This window comes from Meriones unguiculatus, chromosome 11 (genome assembly GCF_030254825.1).
Source record: "Meriones unguiculatus strain TT.TT164.6M chromosome 11, Bangor_MerUng_6.1, whole genome shotgun sequence".
Lineage (NCBI taxonomy): Eukaryota > Metazoa > Chordata > Mammalia > Rodentia > Muridae > Meriones > Meriones unguiculatus.
The window spans coordinates 101,573,189-101,586,864 of record NC_083359.1 but is presented as its reverse complement, the minus strand read 5'-3'; the positions used below and the strand labels follow the sequence as shown (position 1 = coordinate 101,586,864).

General features: G+C 51.3%; 1 protein-coding gene across 1 annotated transcript in view; it reads left to right on the top strand.

Moving 5' to 3' along the window:
- Capn2 (calpain 2) overlaps positions 1-13,676 on the top strand; it is a 49,385-nt gene that overhangs the window by 18,322 nt on the left and 17,387 nt on the right. The window contains exons 3-9 of the mRNA XM_021633631.2: positions 6,183-6,301; positions 6,808-6,941; positions 7,961-8,129; positions 8,913-8,996; positions 9,920-10,005; positions 11,736-11,810; positions 12,836-12,996. Of these exons, the coding sequence (XP_021489306.1) occupies positions 6,183-6,301; positions 6,808-6,941; positions 7,961-8,129; positions 8,913-8,996; positions 9,920-10,005; positions 11,736-11,810; positions 12,836-12,996 (828 nt within the window). The remainder of the gene's footprint in view (positions 1-6,182; positions 6,302-6,807; positions 6,942-7,960; positions 8,130-8,912; positions 8,997-9,919; positions 10,006-11,735; positions 11,811-12,835; positions 12,997-13,676) is intronic.

The following is a 13,676-nucleotide window of genomic DNA, read 5'->3' as shown; positions in this document are numbered from 1 at the left end:
TGTGGACCACATGGTGGGCATGAGTCCAATGGCCTGCGGAACGCTTGTCACCTCCCTCCCACGTGCTAGAGCTACAGGCGCATGTTCCTCTGGGCCTTTATTTCCCGGATGTGGCCATATTTAATTTTCCCGGTAAATTTAAGTGTCAACGACCAGGTTCCAATTCTTCAAACTCTTTTGATATTTTTACTGGGATCACATTGTTTATAGGCCAATTTAAGAGGAAAAGACATCTTTATGATAACGAATCTTTGTAGCTGAGTATATGGGCTACTTAAAAAAAAAAAGGGGGAGTAGATCATAGCTTCAGCCCAGCAGTCAGGCTCCTGTACAACTTACCGTTAGGAGTAAAAGACAACAGCTGCCCGGGATTCTTCTGGATCTCCACCTGGAAGTTGGGGACCATTGCTAGAACTCTAGAACCCGGAGTGGGCCCTGTACAGTGTCACCACGAGGGAACCGCCATCAGCGGAACCAGGGAAAACATGCCCTGGCCTCTGGTCTCCGGTCCTCCGCTGGCTAAACCACACCAGCAGCCATAGCCCCTGCCTGGGTCTGCTGGCCAGGGGGCTTCTAAGCAGAGAACAAGATGGAGGCAAGCAGAGGGTATTGAGCAGGCTCTTAACCTCTGCTCACCACAGTCCAGCTCTCAGGCTCCAGAGACAAGCGTTTCTGTGTTGGGATAAGTTGAGTTATTTGGGGACCCAAAAATAGTCCGCAAGAAATAAACCACGTGTGTAACAGCAGCCATGACTACCAGGAAAGGAAGACAGGAGTTTGGGTAACTCGAGGTATAGCACAAAGAGACAGTTCTTTCCCCCAGAGTGGGAAAGCCAGGCTCTGAGTGGCCATGCCACCTTCCCTCCCACCAGTGTCTTTCTGCGTGACTGGAGAGCAGAGCCAAAATAATGCCAGTGAGAACTACAGCTTTGAGACGGAGTCTCTTACAGGTGCAGGTTAAAATCTGTATTTTTTTTTTCAAGCTGCAGCCACGTGGCCACATCCAGGGGCCATCACCTCCGGTGCCTGAAGACACCCTTTAGGGCGTACCTGGAGCCACAGTAGATTAGTCACGTCCCTTTGTTGCATTTGAGTTAATCCATTTATGAGACCGCTCCCAAACTAGCCAGCTGACGTGTTACCAGCCCAGACTGTCAGTGCCCCAAGCGGGTTCTGCTGAGAGAGGGGGCCCGGGGACATCTCCAGCTAGGGCACCTGTCCAGGAACAAGTCATCAGGATTATCTGGAAGGGAAATGCTTCCATAAAATGTTCTGACCTTGGTGGGGAAGAATGGGTAGGACTAAGGAGGAGCCACAGTTGATAACGTTGTATGATGGGGCCTCATGGGGAGAAAGCTTCCCATGGGAATGGCGCTTACCGGTGGAGGGAGCACTGTGCAGGTCCTGAGACATCCTCAGGTCATCTCTCGGGGACTAACGTCTCCCGACACTACCCTTTGAACTGGATGAACCTGGAAGAGGCAGCAGCCTGGCTGCAACGCAGGACGTGAAGGGGTTAGATGGGTGTGCAGTAGCTGGACTGCAGCCGCTGAAACCGGTTTCAGCTGTGAAACAGGATGCGGATATTTACCCTGCACTATGTGGTGACCGAGAAAGGACATGATACCATGACAGTGTATGCAAATGCCTGCACAGGTCCGGCACATGGCAAGCCCTTGGGCGTGTCGGCTGCACAATCATTGCATGAAGGCTGATGCCAAGCAAGCTTACACAATCAATGATTTTTAAAAATTGAGTAATGGAACTTTCCAGCCTGTTTCAAAATATTCTGCTGATTGGGATGAGGGAGAACACGAAGGAATCAAACATGAGACGGGATTTCAAGTGTTTCTCTCGTGTTAAAGAGAAACAATAACAACATATTCTTTCTTCTGCCTCTCAGGCTCCCTCACTGGACTCCAGAATTAGAAAAATTGAATGTCTGACTATAGGATGTGTAAGATGTGTTGGGAGCACACCTGTAATCCCAGCCCATAGGAGTCTGGGGCAGGAGAATTTTTGAGTTTTTGGCTACCCTATACTACACAGTGAGACCTTGTTTCAACACACCACCACCAACAAACCCAAAATGCGCATCATTCGTTTCTTCTTGCCTTGGCTATGATCTCAGTGTCATTGGGTTGGCTGCGTAATGATAAACTTCCATGGTGTCGCAAAATAACTTGCATTGAGGAGATTTATAGCTTTGAATATTTCATACATGTGGTAGTTTGCATAATAATGCAGACTCTATTTGAATGCACAGTCACCAGGGAGTGGCACTATTTGAAAGGATTAGAAAAATTAGGAGGCGTAGCCTTGTTGGAGTAGGTGTGGCCTTGATGGAGGAAGTGTGTCAGTAGAGGTGGGCTTCAAGGTTTCAAAAGCCCAAGCCAAGCCCAGGGTCACTCTCTCTCTCAGCCTGGGTACTGCTCCAGTGACACGGGCTCCGCCATGCTCCCTGCCATGATGATAATGGAGTAACCTCTGAAACTGTAAGCCAGCCCCACTTAAAGGCTTTCTTTCACGAGAGATGCTTGGTCACCGTGTCTCTTTGCAGCAGTAGGATGGTGACTAAGATGATGAATCAATACGTTAAGTTATTTAAATGCACGGCTTGAGAGCACTGTAGGTGTGTTCTACCACAGTGTCAAATTTGAGTTTGCAAGTTGAGTGTTTCTCCTGGGAACTGGATTCTCTTGGTCAAAAGAAATTATTATCATGTTATTATTTTCTAAAACAAAACCCAAGATTTGGCTGGGCATGATAGCCCATACCTTTAATTACAGCACTAGGGAGGCAGAGGCAGGCAGAGCTCTGTGATTTCAAGACCAGCCTGGTCTACGTATCAAGTTCCAAGTCAACCAGAGCACCTATCAGGACCTTGTCTCAAGAAAACCAAACGAAGAAACACCCCAGGGTTTGGACTCTGAGACTGTGTATGCAAGACTTGCCAAGTGTCTACTCCGTCGATTTGCTGGCCTTTGATGATAAGAATAATGATAAACACGGCGTGCATGCAATGAAAGGATCCTATAAAATGTACAATATTCTTTGTCAGCTTCAAAGTATTGCCTAAGTGTGAGCTGCCTGTTAGTTTTTAAACTCCTGCTGGTAGGAAGAACGCAGACTAGAGGTGGAGGTGTCTGGGCTGTGCCCCTTCCAGGACACTTGAGCTAAGCCTACCTCAGGCTGGAGCCACTGTTTCACCACCAGGGAGCCCTCTAGGATCATGACCCTCTCAGAGGAAACTGCTTAGCAAGTGATGAGGAAAGCAGCTCTCTCCGAAGGCAGGAGGAGGAGGGGCCTAATTCCTACCTGGCCAAGCTAGACATGTGCTTCTGAGACAAGAAGGGGAGAAACTAGAAGCCACAAAGCATGGCTACCGATTTCCAGGATGTGGCAAGAGCACTCAAGGACTGTTGGTGGTATCGTGACACGGCTTCGCCGACCTAATCTGGCCAGTGATGTAGATATGTGAGCTACAAATAAGTGTCACTTTCCAAAGCCAGCCTTCCATGCATTCAGTCATTGTTCCCCGAATAGCGCACTGGTCTTCAGTGACCTCTTAAGATTATAAAGAACCGGCCCTGCACGCATGTTTGTGTTTCCATGTGCATTGGGGCTGAGGGAATCGGGAGGGAAGATATCAAGATGGTCGCTGACAAGCTCAGACAGTACCAGGCATGCCCCTAAGCGGATGCTTAGGATTTGATGGGACATTACATAGGAACCATGGAAGTTCCTGGCTCAACCCTGACTGCTTACAGTGGGTCCCTCCCCCCCCAACTTTTTTCCTCCAAGTGTTGTGGACAGACTCAAATATTCGCAGTTTGCATGAGTCCTAGCAAATCAAATAAGTTCAGGGAGAGCTAGCACAAGCACTGCCAAGCTCCCAAAGAGGCCTTAAAGAAGAGGAGAGATGCTACGAAAGGGGGCTTCTACCACCCCAGGAGCAGCTGGTGCCTGGCAAACCAATCCTGGAGAGTTTGAGCTCCAATGTGAGCATGCAGATCTCAGAAAAACTGGAAGGACTTTTTGGCCACTGAGTCCACAGGTCCTCCCAAGGCACCACCGGGAACTAGATGGGAAAAGCACCCCCAGATAGATCAGCCCTTCCAATCCTCAGCATAAACCAATAGCCAGAGCTAAAAAAGAGTCACTGCCAAATTTCCCCAGGCTCCCTAGCCTCAGCATGCCAGAGAGCCTCCAGTTTGGGCTGGAGAGTGGCCTCACTGACCTGAAGGGTTGCCAATGAAGTCCTTCCTTTAAAACTCAGGGCTGCAGCTGTTAGACTGTGGACGGGGCACTCCAAGCTCTGTTACTCTCAGCTTTGACTGAGGGACAGAGATCACACTGTACTGTTGTGAAGAGTAACAAAATATTCAAATCTCCCAGAGCAGTGGGCAGTACTCTGGAAGGCCTGAGTAAGTAGTGGCTCTTGTCCACCCTCCCCTAGCAGTGAAGCAGCAGAAACTTGCAGCCCAGGAGGCTGGGAAAGGAACCAAATGATCAGTTTGTGTGACGGAAAAACTTCCAAGCCAGATCCGGTTTGATTCGGGTACAGCTTGATTCAGGGACCTGCCTTCTCCTGCATCTCTCAGCCTGTCTTCATCAGCACTGGTGGAGTTTCATGGAGGCAGGATGGTGTCAGACCTACATCTTTATAGGTGCAATGCAGGGGAGGCCGCCTGCCTGACCCAGAGTTCAACTGGGGCCATTACGCTCTGTTCCTGAGCCTTCCATTGAAGTCAGGCAATGTCCCGCTGTTCACATTCTCCTCTGGAACTGGTGACAGAGCTGTGGCAGCTGGACCTTGGAGACAGAGTCACAGGAACGCACTGGTGTCACTAGGACAAATGGCTGTGAGTGGAAAACCACAAGATCTGTGCCACCCACCCCATTTCAGAAGCAACTCACCACTCACTGTGACCATTTATCTCAGCCTATCCAGGCCCCCAAGAGCTGACCGCAGTCCTGTCAGAGGGACCATCCAGCTGAGGTTTCATCAGCATTTGTTCATAGCCCACCGGAACCCAGAACTCCATCAATGCCGCCAGTATTTCTCACAACCAAACTATTCCCTACAGCTGCTGTGGAAACTTTCACTGCAGTAAATATCCTCATTCTCTTCCCAGTTCCCCCTTTGTTGGTGTTTTGTGAGCAGTGTGCCCCTGTCTACAAACTGTCCTGAGCTGGTGCTGGACTGGGTTATTTGTACCTTCGGGGAATGGTCACTGTGCTCACTACACACAGCTCCTGCCATGGGCACCAGCGAGGGCTGCAGGCTTTAAACATACGTTCTCCTTCACAAAGGATGCACCTGAGGCTCAGAGAGCTTCGTCTGGTTGTCCCTCTATCTGTCCAGTCCCTTCTGTGTCCACATGCCAGAAATGAGCTCTGCTTCTACTCCAGGAACCCCCAGGGAGTACAGGCTCATGCATACTGGCTCATGGCTGTCCTGTCTGCATTGCTGCATGCTCCTGTGCTCATGCCACCTGCTGGCATCTCCTTCCTTGTCTCCGAATCCCGATCCTGAGAGGTGTGCAGTGTTCGGCATCTTCCCTTCTACTGCTGCATTTTCTTCCTCATTCAAACTCCCCTGGAAAACCTCCCTAAAGGGTGCTGGAGAGATGGCTCAGTGGTTAAAAGCACTAACTGCTTTTCTAGAGGTTCTGAGTTCAAGTCCCAGCAATCACATGGTGGCTCACAACCATCTATAATGTAATCTGATGTCCTCTTCTGGCATGCAGGTGTACATGCAGATAGAGCACTCATATACATAAAATAATTTTTTAAAAAGATATTTAAAAAGAAAGGAAACCTCCTTATTGAAGCCTCTGTTGCCTGGTCAAGTTCATTCATCCATAAATGGTCACAGCTCCTGTGTGTCAGACAGAGCTGGGCAGGCTCCAAGGACACAGTTCAGCCACCACAGGGTTTTGAGTTTTCAGAGCGCCTCTCTTCTTATAACCAGCCATCCACCCAACATGATTTCTTCCACAGCAGGTCCATCAAAATACCCACCAGACCGCGTGACCTATCCCTCATATGAGGAGTGTCTGAAACACCATTCCATCCCCTCAAGGGTAATGCTGGGTTTCAAGCACCGAGCTGCAGGAACAAGACAACATCCTCCAGGACCTAAGACCTGACCAGAGCTTTTGGCTTTGTGTTCTCAGGGGACTGCTGGCTGCTGGCTGCCATTGCCTCCCTCACCTTGAATGAAGAAATCCTAGCTCGGGTTGTGCCTCTAGATCAGAGCTTCCAGGAAAACTATGCAGGCATCTTCCACTTCCAGGTAACTTAATTGCTAGCTGAGGCACCTCCTCACCCAGGCTCAGGGGCTCAGCAGGGTTCCCTGGCTTGGCTGACTCTTCAGCTCCTCAGTTCCTGGTGGTTTGCAAAGGATGCTGGGAGAGAAAGACAAGATTTTCCCAACCTGCCCAAGACATGGAGTCCCATCAGAATGCCTGACAGCTGTGGGTGGGGGTGTCCATGGAGGTAGATACTGGGGTACAGGAAGTATCCCGAGTTTTTTTTTTTATAAGTTTGAGGTTTGAGATAAAAGGTTACAAAACTTGCTCTGTTTGTGATGAAATGAGAGATGCTATTTTAAAAACAGCTATGTGTGGCCTTGGAGACACAGACAAGCTCCACTGTCCTCTTGCTTGATGAGGGGCATGCCTGACGTAGAACACTGAAGAGCATCATGGGAACCTACAACAAGGGGCTGGGCGGGAGAGAGCCGGATGAGGCCGAGGCTCGGAATCCCAGCGCCACCCGCTCTTTCCCCCTTGCCTGCAGTTCTGGCAATACGGCGAATGGGTGGAGGTGGTGGTGGACGACAGGCTGCCCACTAAGGACGGGGAGCTGCTCTTTGTGCACTCAGCAGAGAGGAGCGAGTTCTGGAGTGCCCTGCTGGAGAAGGCCTACGCCAAGTAAGTAGCCACACCCTTCCCCACACCCCATCCTGCCCCTGTTGCCCCGGACTCCGAAACAGCAGAAGCTATTTGGGGACTGTTTTGAGTAGAGGTTCCATTCTATAAAAGGATGACTTTGGCCCAAATCGGGCTCTTAATTCAAGGAGGTACTGTGGGCACTGTGCCTGATTACATGACGTACTGATACAGGACAGTCATGGCTGTTTTTGAGCAAGTGGACCAGAACATTCTGGGGCTGGGTGCTCTGGCCTTGAGAAAGAGCCCTGCTTCTTTGGCAGGGTCCCATTGCATTTCATTAACTTAAAAGAGCAAAAAGCTTTGCCAACAGGCAAAACTACCCATTGCTGAGGTAGGGAAATGGTGGGAACTCATCTCCGACAAGTCATGTGGCTGCTAAGAATGGGTTCCCAGTTCCAGTCCTAGCCAGGCTTAACCCAGCTTGCCCAGAGTTGTGCTGGGTCCACCCAGGATGTCAGCCCCCTGCAGGGGGGACCTCCATCGCAGGTGGACTCCCTGCATTAAGACAGGAGCTGGTGGATCACCACAGCCCTAGGCTAGAAAGGAAGGGGAGGCTTCATGTCCTCAGCCAAAAGAACTTGGAGCCTAGAGCTCAAGGACTGATGGAGAAGCTTGCAGGAGTGACCACTGGAACCGCTGTGTGCTCTTCGGGGAAGCTGGGTTCCCCACTGTAATGGCCCTTTAAGCACTGACTGTCAAACAGCCAATTAGCGAACCTCTCTCTGTGTCAGGGGCAGAGTTGACACCAGAGTGGGTTAGATCGTCACTTAGTCCTTCCAGTCCTGGGGTTCTGTACAACTTCTAATGCAGAACCACAGGGGGAAAGTGAGTAGGGAGCTAGTGCCTTACCTTCCTGGGCCTTCCCTTCCCAAGCTGGGGACAAAGACAAGGAGAATGAAAGCAGGGGGCCCCGTGAGCTCCCACGAAGGGGGAGCGGATCTGAGTTGGAGTGAGATGGCGCTCTCAGGGATGAGGGCGCACAAATCTGCCTCCTTCAGGATCAACGGGTGCTACGAAGCACTCTCTGGCGGCGCCACCACTGAGGGCTTTGAGGACTTCACGGGAGGCATTGCTGAGTGGTACGAGCTGAGGAAGCCTCCTCCTAACTTATTCAAGATCATCCAGAAGGCTCTGCAGAAAGGCTCTCTGCTTGGCTGCTCCATCGACGTAAGTCCCGACCACCCTCTCCAAGCCCGGCTGTCTGCCAGAGCCCAGAACCCTTCTCCACCCTGTAACCACCCTGCTGAAGCCCAGGGTGGCTAGGCATTAGCCATCTAAGGGTGCGTTTGACATAGTCATGGTGCCTCCAGCCCTGAAGCCTCTCCTCACTCTGTCCCAGTGTTCATGGGTCCAGGAGAAGAGTCTAGAAAGTACCAGAAGGAGCTGTTTCTCCCAACTAGCTTTGCAGGCAAACCTCCCACTAGGGAGCTCGGAAGTGGGCTTGGTGCAGGCCCCAGGAGCTTCTCCAGGCTGTGGCCGAGAGGGGAAAGGAGGGACTTTAAGGAGTTGGCAACCGAATACGTGGATTCTGGCATGAGGCTAGAGATAAAGAACTCACAACTGAGCTGGGCGGGGTACGGGTGGGGAATCAGAGCATCTTGGCCACAGATGATGCAGGTTGGTGTCTGTCGTTAGGTTCCCCCCACAGACTCTTGTCTCGAAGGTGAGTCCCTCCAACACGCCCTCCACATCCAGAAGTTGGCTTAAAAGTGTGTGTGTGTGTGTGTGTGTGTGTGTGTGTGTGTGTGTGTGTGTGCGCGCGCGCGCGAGCGCGGGGGGGGGGGAAGGGTTGGGGGTGTGCCAACTTGATCCTTGGCGATCAGCAACTGAAAGTGGCACGGAGCTCCTCCAGGTGGCAGGATGAGGGCGCAGTTTCCCAGGCTGGGCCCCGGTGCCTTGTGCGTCCTTCTGGGTGGTTTGTATCGGAGTCGGATGTCCCTGTGTTTGCAGATCACCAGCGCTGCAGATTCCGAGGCCGTTACGTACCAGAAGTTGGTGAAAGGACATGCGTACTCCGTCACTGGAGCGGAGGAGGTACGGAGCCCAGCTATTCCAGGGTGGGGCCTCCAGGCCGGCATCTGTCCGGCGCGCGCTGCCCCCTGCTGGCCACAGAGGCAGCTGCAGGCGGTCTTATGTTAAAAGACAATCAGCTTTAAAAGCAAAACCCAAACACAGCACTTTGCATCTGTATACTGTTTTATACTCTTCAAAATGGGACACGGTGGCTCACACCCAGCCTCTGTCACCCAACTGCAAGGATTTTTTTAAAGATTGTTTTTATGTGTATTTTAACATTGCTAAGTCATGCCACACATGCTGTCTTTGCTTGCAAGTAAGTCAAGTGAGCCGCAGGTATGGTGGCTTGGGCCTGTGGTCCCGGCTACTTCAGTGCTGAGTCTGGAGGATTACTTAAGGTCAAGGGTTCACAGCCCGTCTGGGTAACCCAATGAAACCTTGTCAAAAAAAAAAAAAAAAATCCCCAAACTGCATCTTCCTTTTCATCCAACACCTCTAAGCAACCAAGAAAGCTTCTCTGAGAGCCTGTGATAAAAGCACATCCCTGTACAGTTAGTTAATTGAGGTTTAACCCTTACACCCCAACCACAGACACCAGGGCAGAGGGTCAGGCTGCTGTGACCTCAGGCTGCTGACAAAGATTAAAGGGTCCAGTCTCCAAGAGCCAGATCCTGGGAGCTCTATTTTCATTTTGCTTTTGGGGAGGTGCTGGTGTCTGCCCTGCTCTGTTTGACTGAGGTGGAGTCTCTGGCTTTCCCTGAGGTTTAATTCTCATTTTCCAGAGCTGGGCAGCTGTGAGGGTCTGAGGGCCAAGACATTCCTGGCTTCCATGATCCTCCTCCACCCACTTGGCTCATGCTGAACCCACATTGTGGGTTCAAGCCCCTCCATGCCGGCCTGGCTCTCAGCCTCTCCCTCTTCTCTTTCATTGGATCCTTTAGGTTGAAAGCTCAGGAAGCCTGCAGAAATTGATACGAATCCGGAATCCCTGGGGAGAAGTGGAGTGGACCGGGAGGTGGAATGACAAGTGAGAGGGGTGCAGAGTGGGCCAGGGTGGGCCAGGGTGTGTGCGTTCTACTAGGAGGGCCGGCTGAAACTCAAGAGATGAGGCACTGCCTGCAGAGCCAAGAAGTGAGGTTCTGAGTGGGCCCCAGGGCTGAGGCCCTTTAAAGAGTTTGTAGACAGATCATCCCTCCCAGCACTGGGGAGTTCTGCCCAGGTCTCCAGTGGACACACTCTCTCCCACCTCAGTGGCTAGACCTCCCTCAGGGGGAAATGCACGCCAAAGGCTGGTGAGATGGCCTAGCAGGCAGAGGTGCTCACACCAAGCTGGTGACACGAATTTGACCCCTGGGACCCACGTGGAGTAATGAGAGAACCATCTACCACAAGTTATCCTCTGACCCCCACAAAGGCACCGTGTCATGAGCATATACCCTCACCCTGCTGGTGCACGCACGCACGCACGCACGCACACACACACACACACACACACACACACACACAGACTAAATAAGTGTAAACAGGAAAAAGCACCCTCATCCTGATAACCCTCCATTTCAAGGACATGAACCTTGTGCCAAGAGCAGAGGTGAGCCTGTTGCTCTCCACGGTGTGCTGGTAGCTGTTCAGCTTCAGCCCTCTGGGGCAGATGCTCCACTGGGCCCCTCCTCCGGGTCCCTCCACTCTTTACTAGATGCTCACCCCTGCTTCTTCCACCCACTTTCTGGCTTGTTCTAGGCAGCCCTGGCCTCAGCAGAGGAATGCCTATTGGCAGACTTCCTTCTAAGTTGCTTTGGGAGTCCAGTTAGCCCTGAAAGAGCCGCCAGGAGCATGTCACCTGACACAGGTGCTGCTCCTTCATGCCTGATGGTGGGTGTTAGGCCCAGCAAGAGCCTAAATATAAGAAGGTATGATGAGAACTCAGGAAACTAATCATCCATCGATGCAAAAATGCCAAGAGGTTCCTCTTGACCATTGCGCAATGGGATCACCCCTGCTGGTCAGCTAGGAGTGGCACCGGGAGACAAAGAGCTTAGGTTTTTAAAAGACACAAGGTGGGAATCTCCTGGGGTTGCTATCTTGGCAATTCAGGATTGGATGAGGTGTTTAACTTTTAAAATAATTGGTTAGTTCTGGTCACCCTTAGGTCCAGTCAGCCCTGTCGTAAATATCTGATCTTCAAGTCAGTTTGAAATTTCCTGCCATCCACAGTTAAATATGGAAGAGTGATTAACTCATCCCATGTCTGTTCTGAGGAGTGGGGGTTACAGGCTTTGGATCAAAGGTCAGGAGAAGGATTGGGGCCATTTGGCCCAGTTTCCAAAGCCCATCTCACCGGCACCAGCTGGTGATTTTTCTCTCCATTTAGTAGAGATCTCTGCTTGTTCTCTTCCTTATCTCTGCCCTCACAGATGGCTAATGTCAGGAACTTTTACATTCCTCGGCTCTCTGGAGAAGCACTAAGAGGCTTTAATTAACATGGGCCTAAAACTTGCAAATATAAGTTATAAGGCAATTAAAAGAAACATAGGTTACAAAGTTAGTCTGATTCTTTCAGTGGGCCTTGCTCATTTTCTACTCTTCTGTCTGACATCTTCCAGGAGAGCCTGACCTCTTCCCTTGCTTCCTGTACACGGTTCTGTGCTCCTTAGGTCATTCTTTTGTGTTTCTCAGTGGGCATCTGGGAACTGTGGAGAGAAACGGTCGTTACCACACACTCCCTCCTAAGGCCTCTCCTATTGCTTTGCTTTCCAGCTGCCCCAGCTGGAACACGGTTGACCCAGATGTGAGAGCGACTCTAACACAGCGGCAGGAGGACGGGGAATTCTGGTAAGACAGCGGAGGCTCCAGGGGAAGGGCCCCACCCCAGTGCTCTTTACCAGAAAGTCGCTGACCAGAACATCAGCAAGAAGTGTGCTCAGCACACTGAGGGAGTGTGGCGTGGCATCCTGGCTTTGCTGCCTTGTGTGTCTCTAAGTGCCAGGCACGGTGGTACACCTCTGCAATCTTAGCACTCTGGAAATTGAGAAAGAGGGCTGGCTCTCAAACTGAAGGCTGAGATGCATAGCCTGGGCTCTCAAGCAAGAAACTGTTTCCAAAAAAAAAGAAAAAGAAAAATTCTCCACACGATCCTGAACAACTTTTAAATCTCTTCGATTTGTCCATTTCATCAGTGGGGTTGACACCTGGGCAGCTTTACGAGGGCTGAGAGGAATTCCTTCAGTAATGTTCAGACCCCAAGAGAAAATACAGAGAAAGATGAGACCTTTCTTCCCATCAGTCTCTAAAGCGATAGCCAACAGCAGAGAAGGGGCGGCGGCTCAGTAGTTAAGATCCGTCTCTGCTCATGAGCACCTGAGTTCAGTTCCCACCCCAAAATGCTGGCCCACAATTGCCTGTAACTCTAGTTCCAGGGCATCTGGCTTCCTCGCTCCTGCCTGTATGTGATGCACATACAATCATGAAAGCAAACCCACATAACATAAACAAAGCTTAAAAAGAAAGAAACCAGTTCCTTAGTGAGCAGAGAGGGCGAGGGCCCCCTGTATGTGCATTGCTCCACAGAATACCTACAGTGGCTATTGTTTGCCCTGGGAGCCCGGATGTTGTCTCGGTTGGTATTTATTCGTGGCTCTGATTTCAGGTCTTCTGAGAGCTCAGAGGTGCAAACAGGGCTCACCAATTTGCTCAGTCACCACTTAGAAAGTGGCCGCTACAGGACTAGGCTGGGTGCCTTCTGAGTCTGTCCCTAGTGCCCACCGCCGGGTCTCATGCAGCTGCTCATCTGACCAGGAGGAGGGCCAAGGCTGGCCGCGTCTCCTGTAACTCGGGACACCCTGTCTCTGCCCGGCTAGGATGTCCTTCAGTGACTTCCTGAGGCACTATTCCCGCCTGGAGATCTGCAACCTGACCCCGGACACCCTCACCTGCGACTCCTACAAGAAGTGGAAACTCAACAAGATGGATGGGAACTGGAGGCGAGGCTCCACTGCAGGGGGCTGCAGGAACTACCCAAGTAAGGGTCGTGGCCGTGGGAGGCAGCAGTCCCACAGCATCCTACCTGGATAGACGGGCTGCAGCAGCCTGGAAACCCAGGGGAGCTGGCTCCCTCACCCAGGCCATCGTTCTCTTCCTTCACCACCAGCCTTGGTTGCAACATCTTTTTCTGCTTTCTCAGCCCTGCTACTCCCTGCACTCATTTGCCATGAAGCCGTCTGGGCCCTAGATCCTCTGGTGCCTGTGACCTTCAGCTGGCTTAGTGGATCAGTGCTAAGGCACAGTTCATAACTAGCCACCCTAGGCCCTCACACAGTTCATTCCTGAGGCACACCAGCCTCTCCTGGCAGTTTCCCACCCTCTGCTGTGTCAAGATCATTTATAAAACCTTGACATCCAGGTGGTGGTGGTTCACACCTTTAATCCCCGCACTTGGGAGGCAGAGGCAGGCAGGGTTCGAGGCCAGCCTGGTCTACAGAGGGAGTTTCAGGACAGCCAGGGCTACACAGAGAAACTCTGTCACAGAAAGAAAGAAAGAAAGAAAGAAAGAAAGAAAGAAAGAAAGAAAGAAAGAGAGAGAGAGAGAGAGAGAGAGAGAGAGAGAGAGAGAGAGAGAGAGAGAAAGGAAGGAAGGAAGGAAGGAAGGAAGGAAGAAGGAAAGAAAGAAAAGAAGGAAGGATGATGATGACAGAGCCCAGC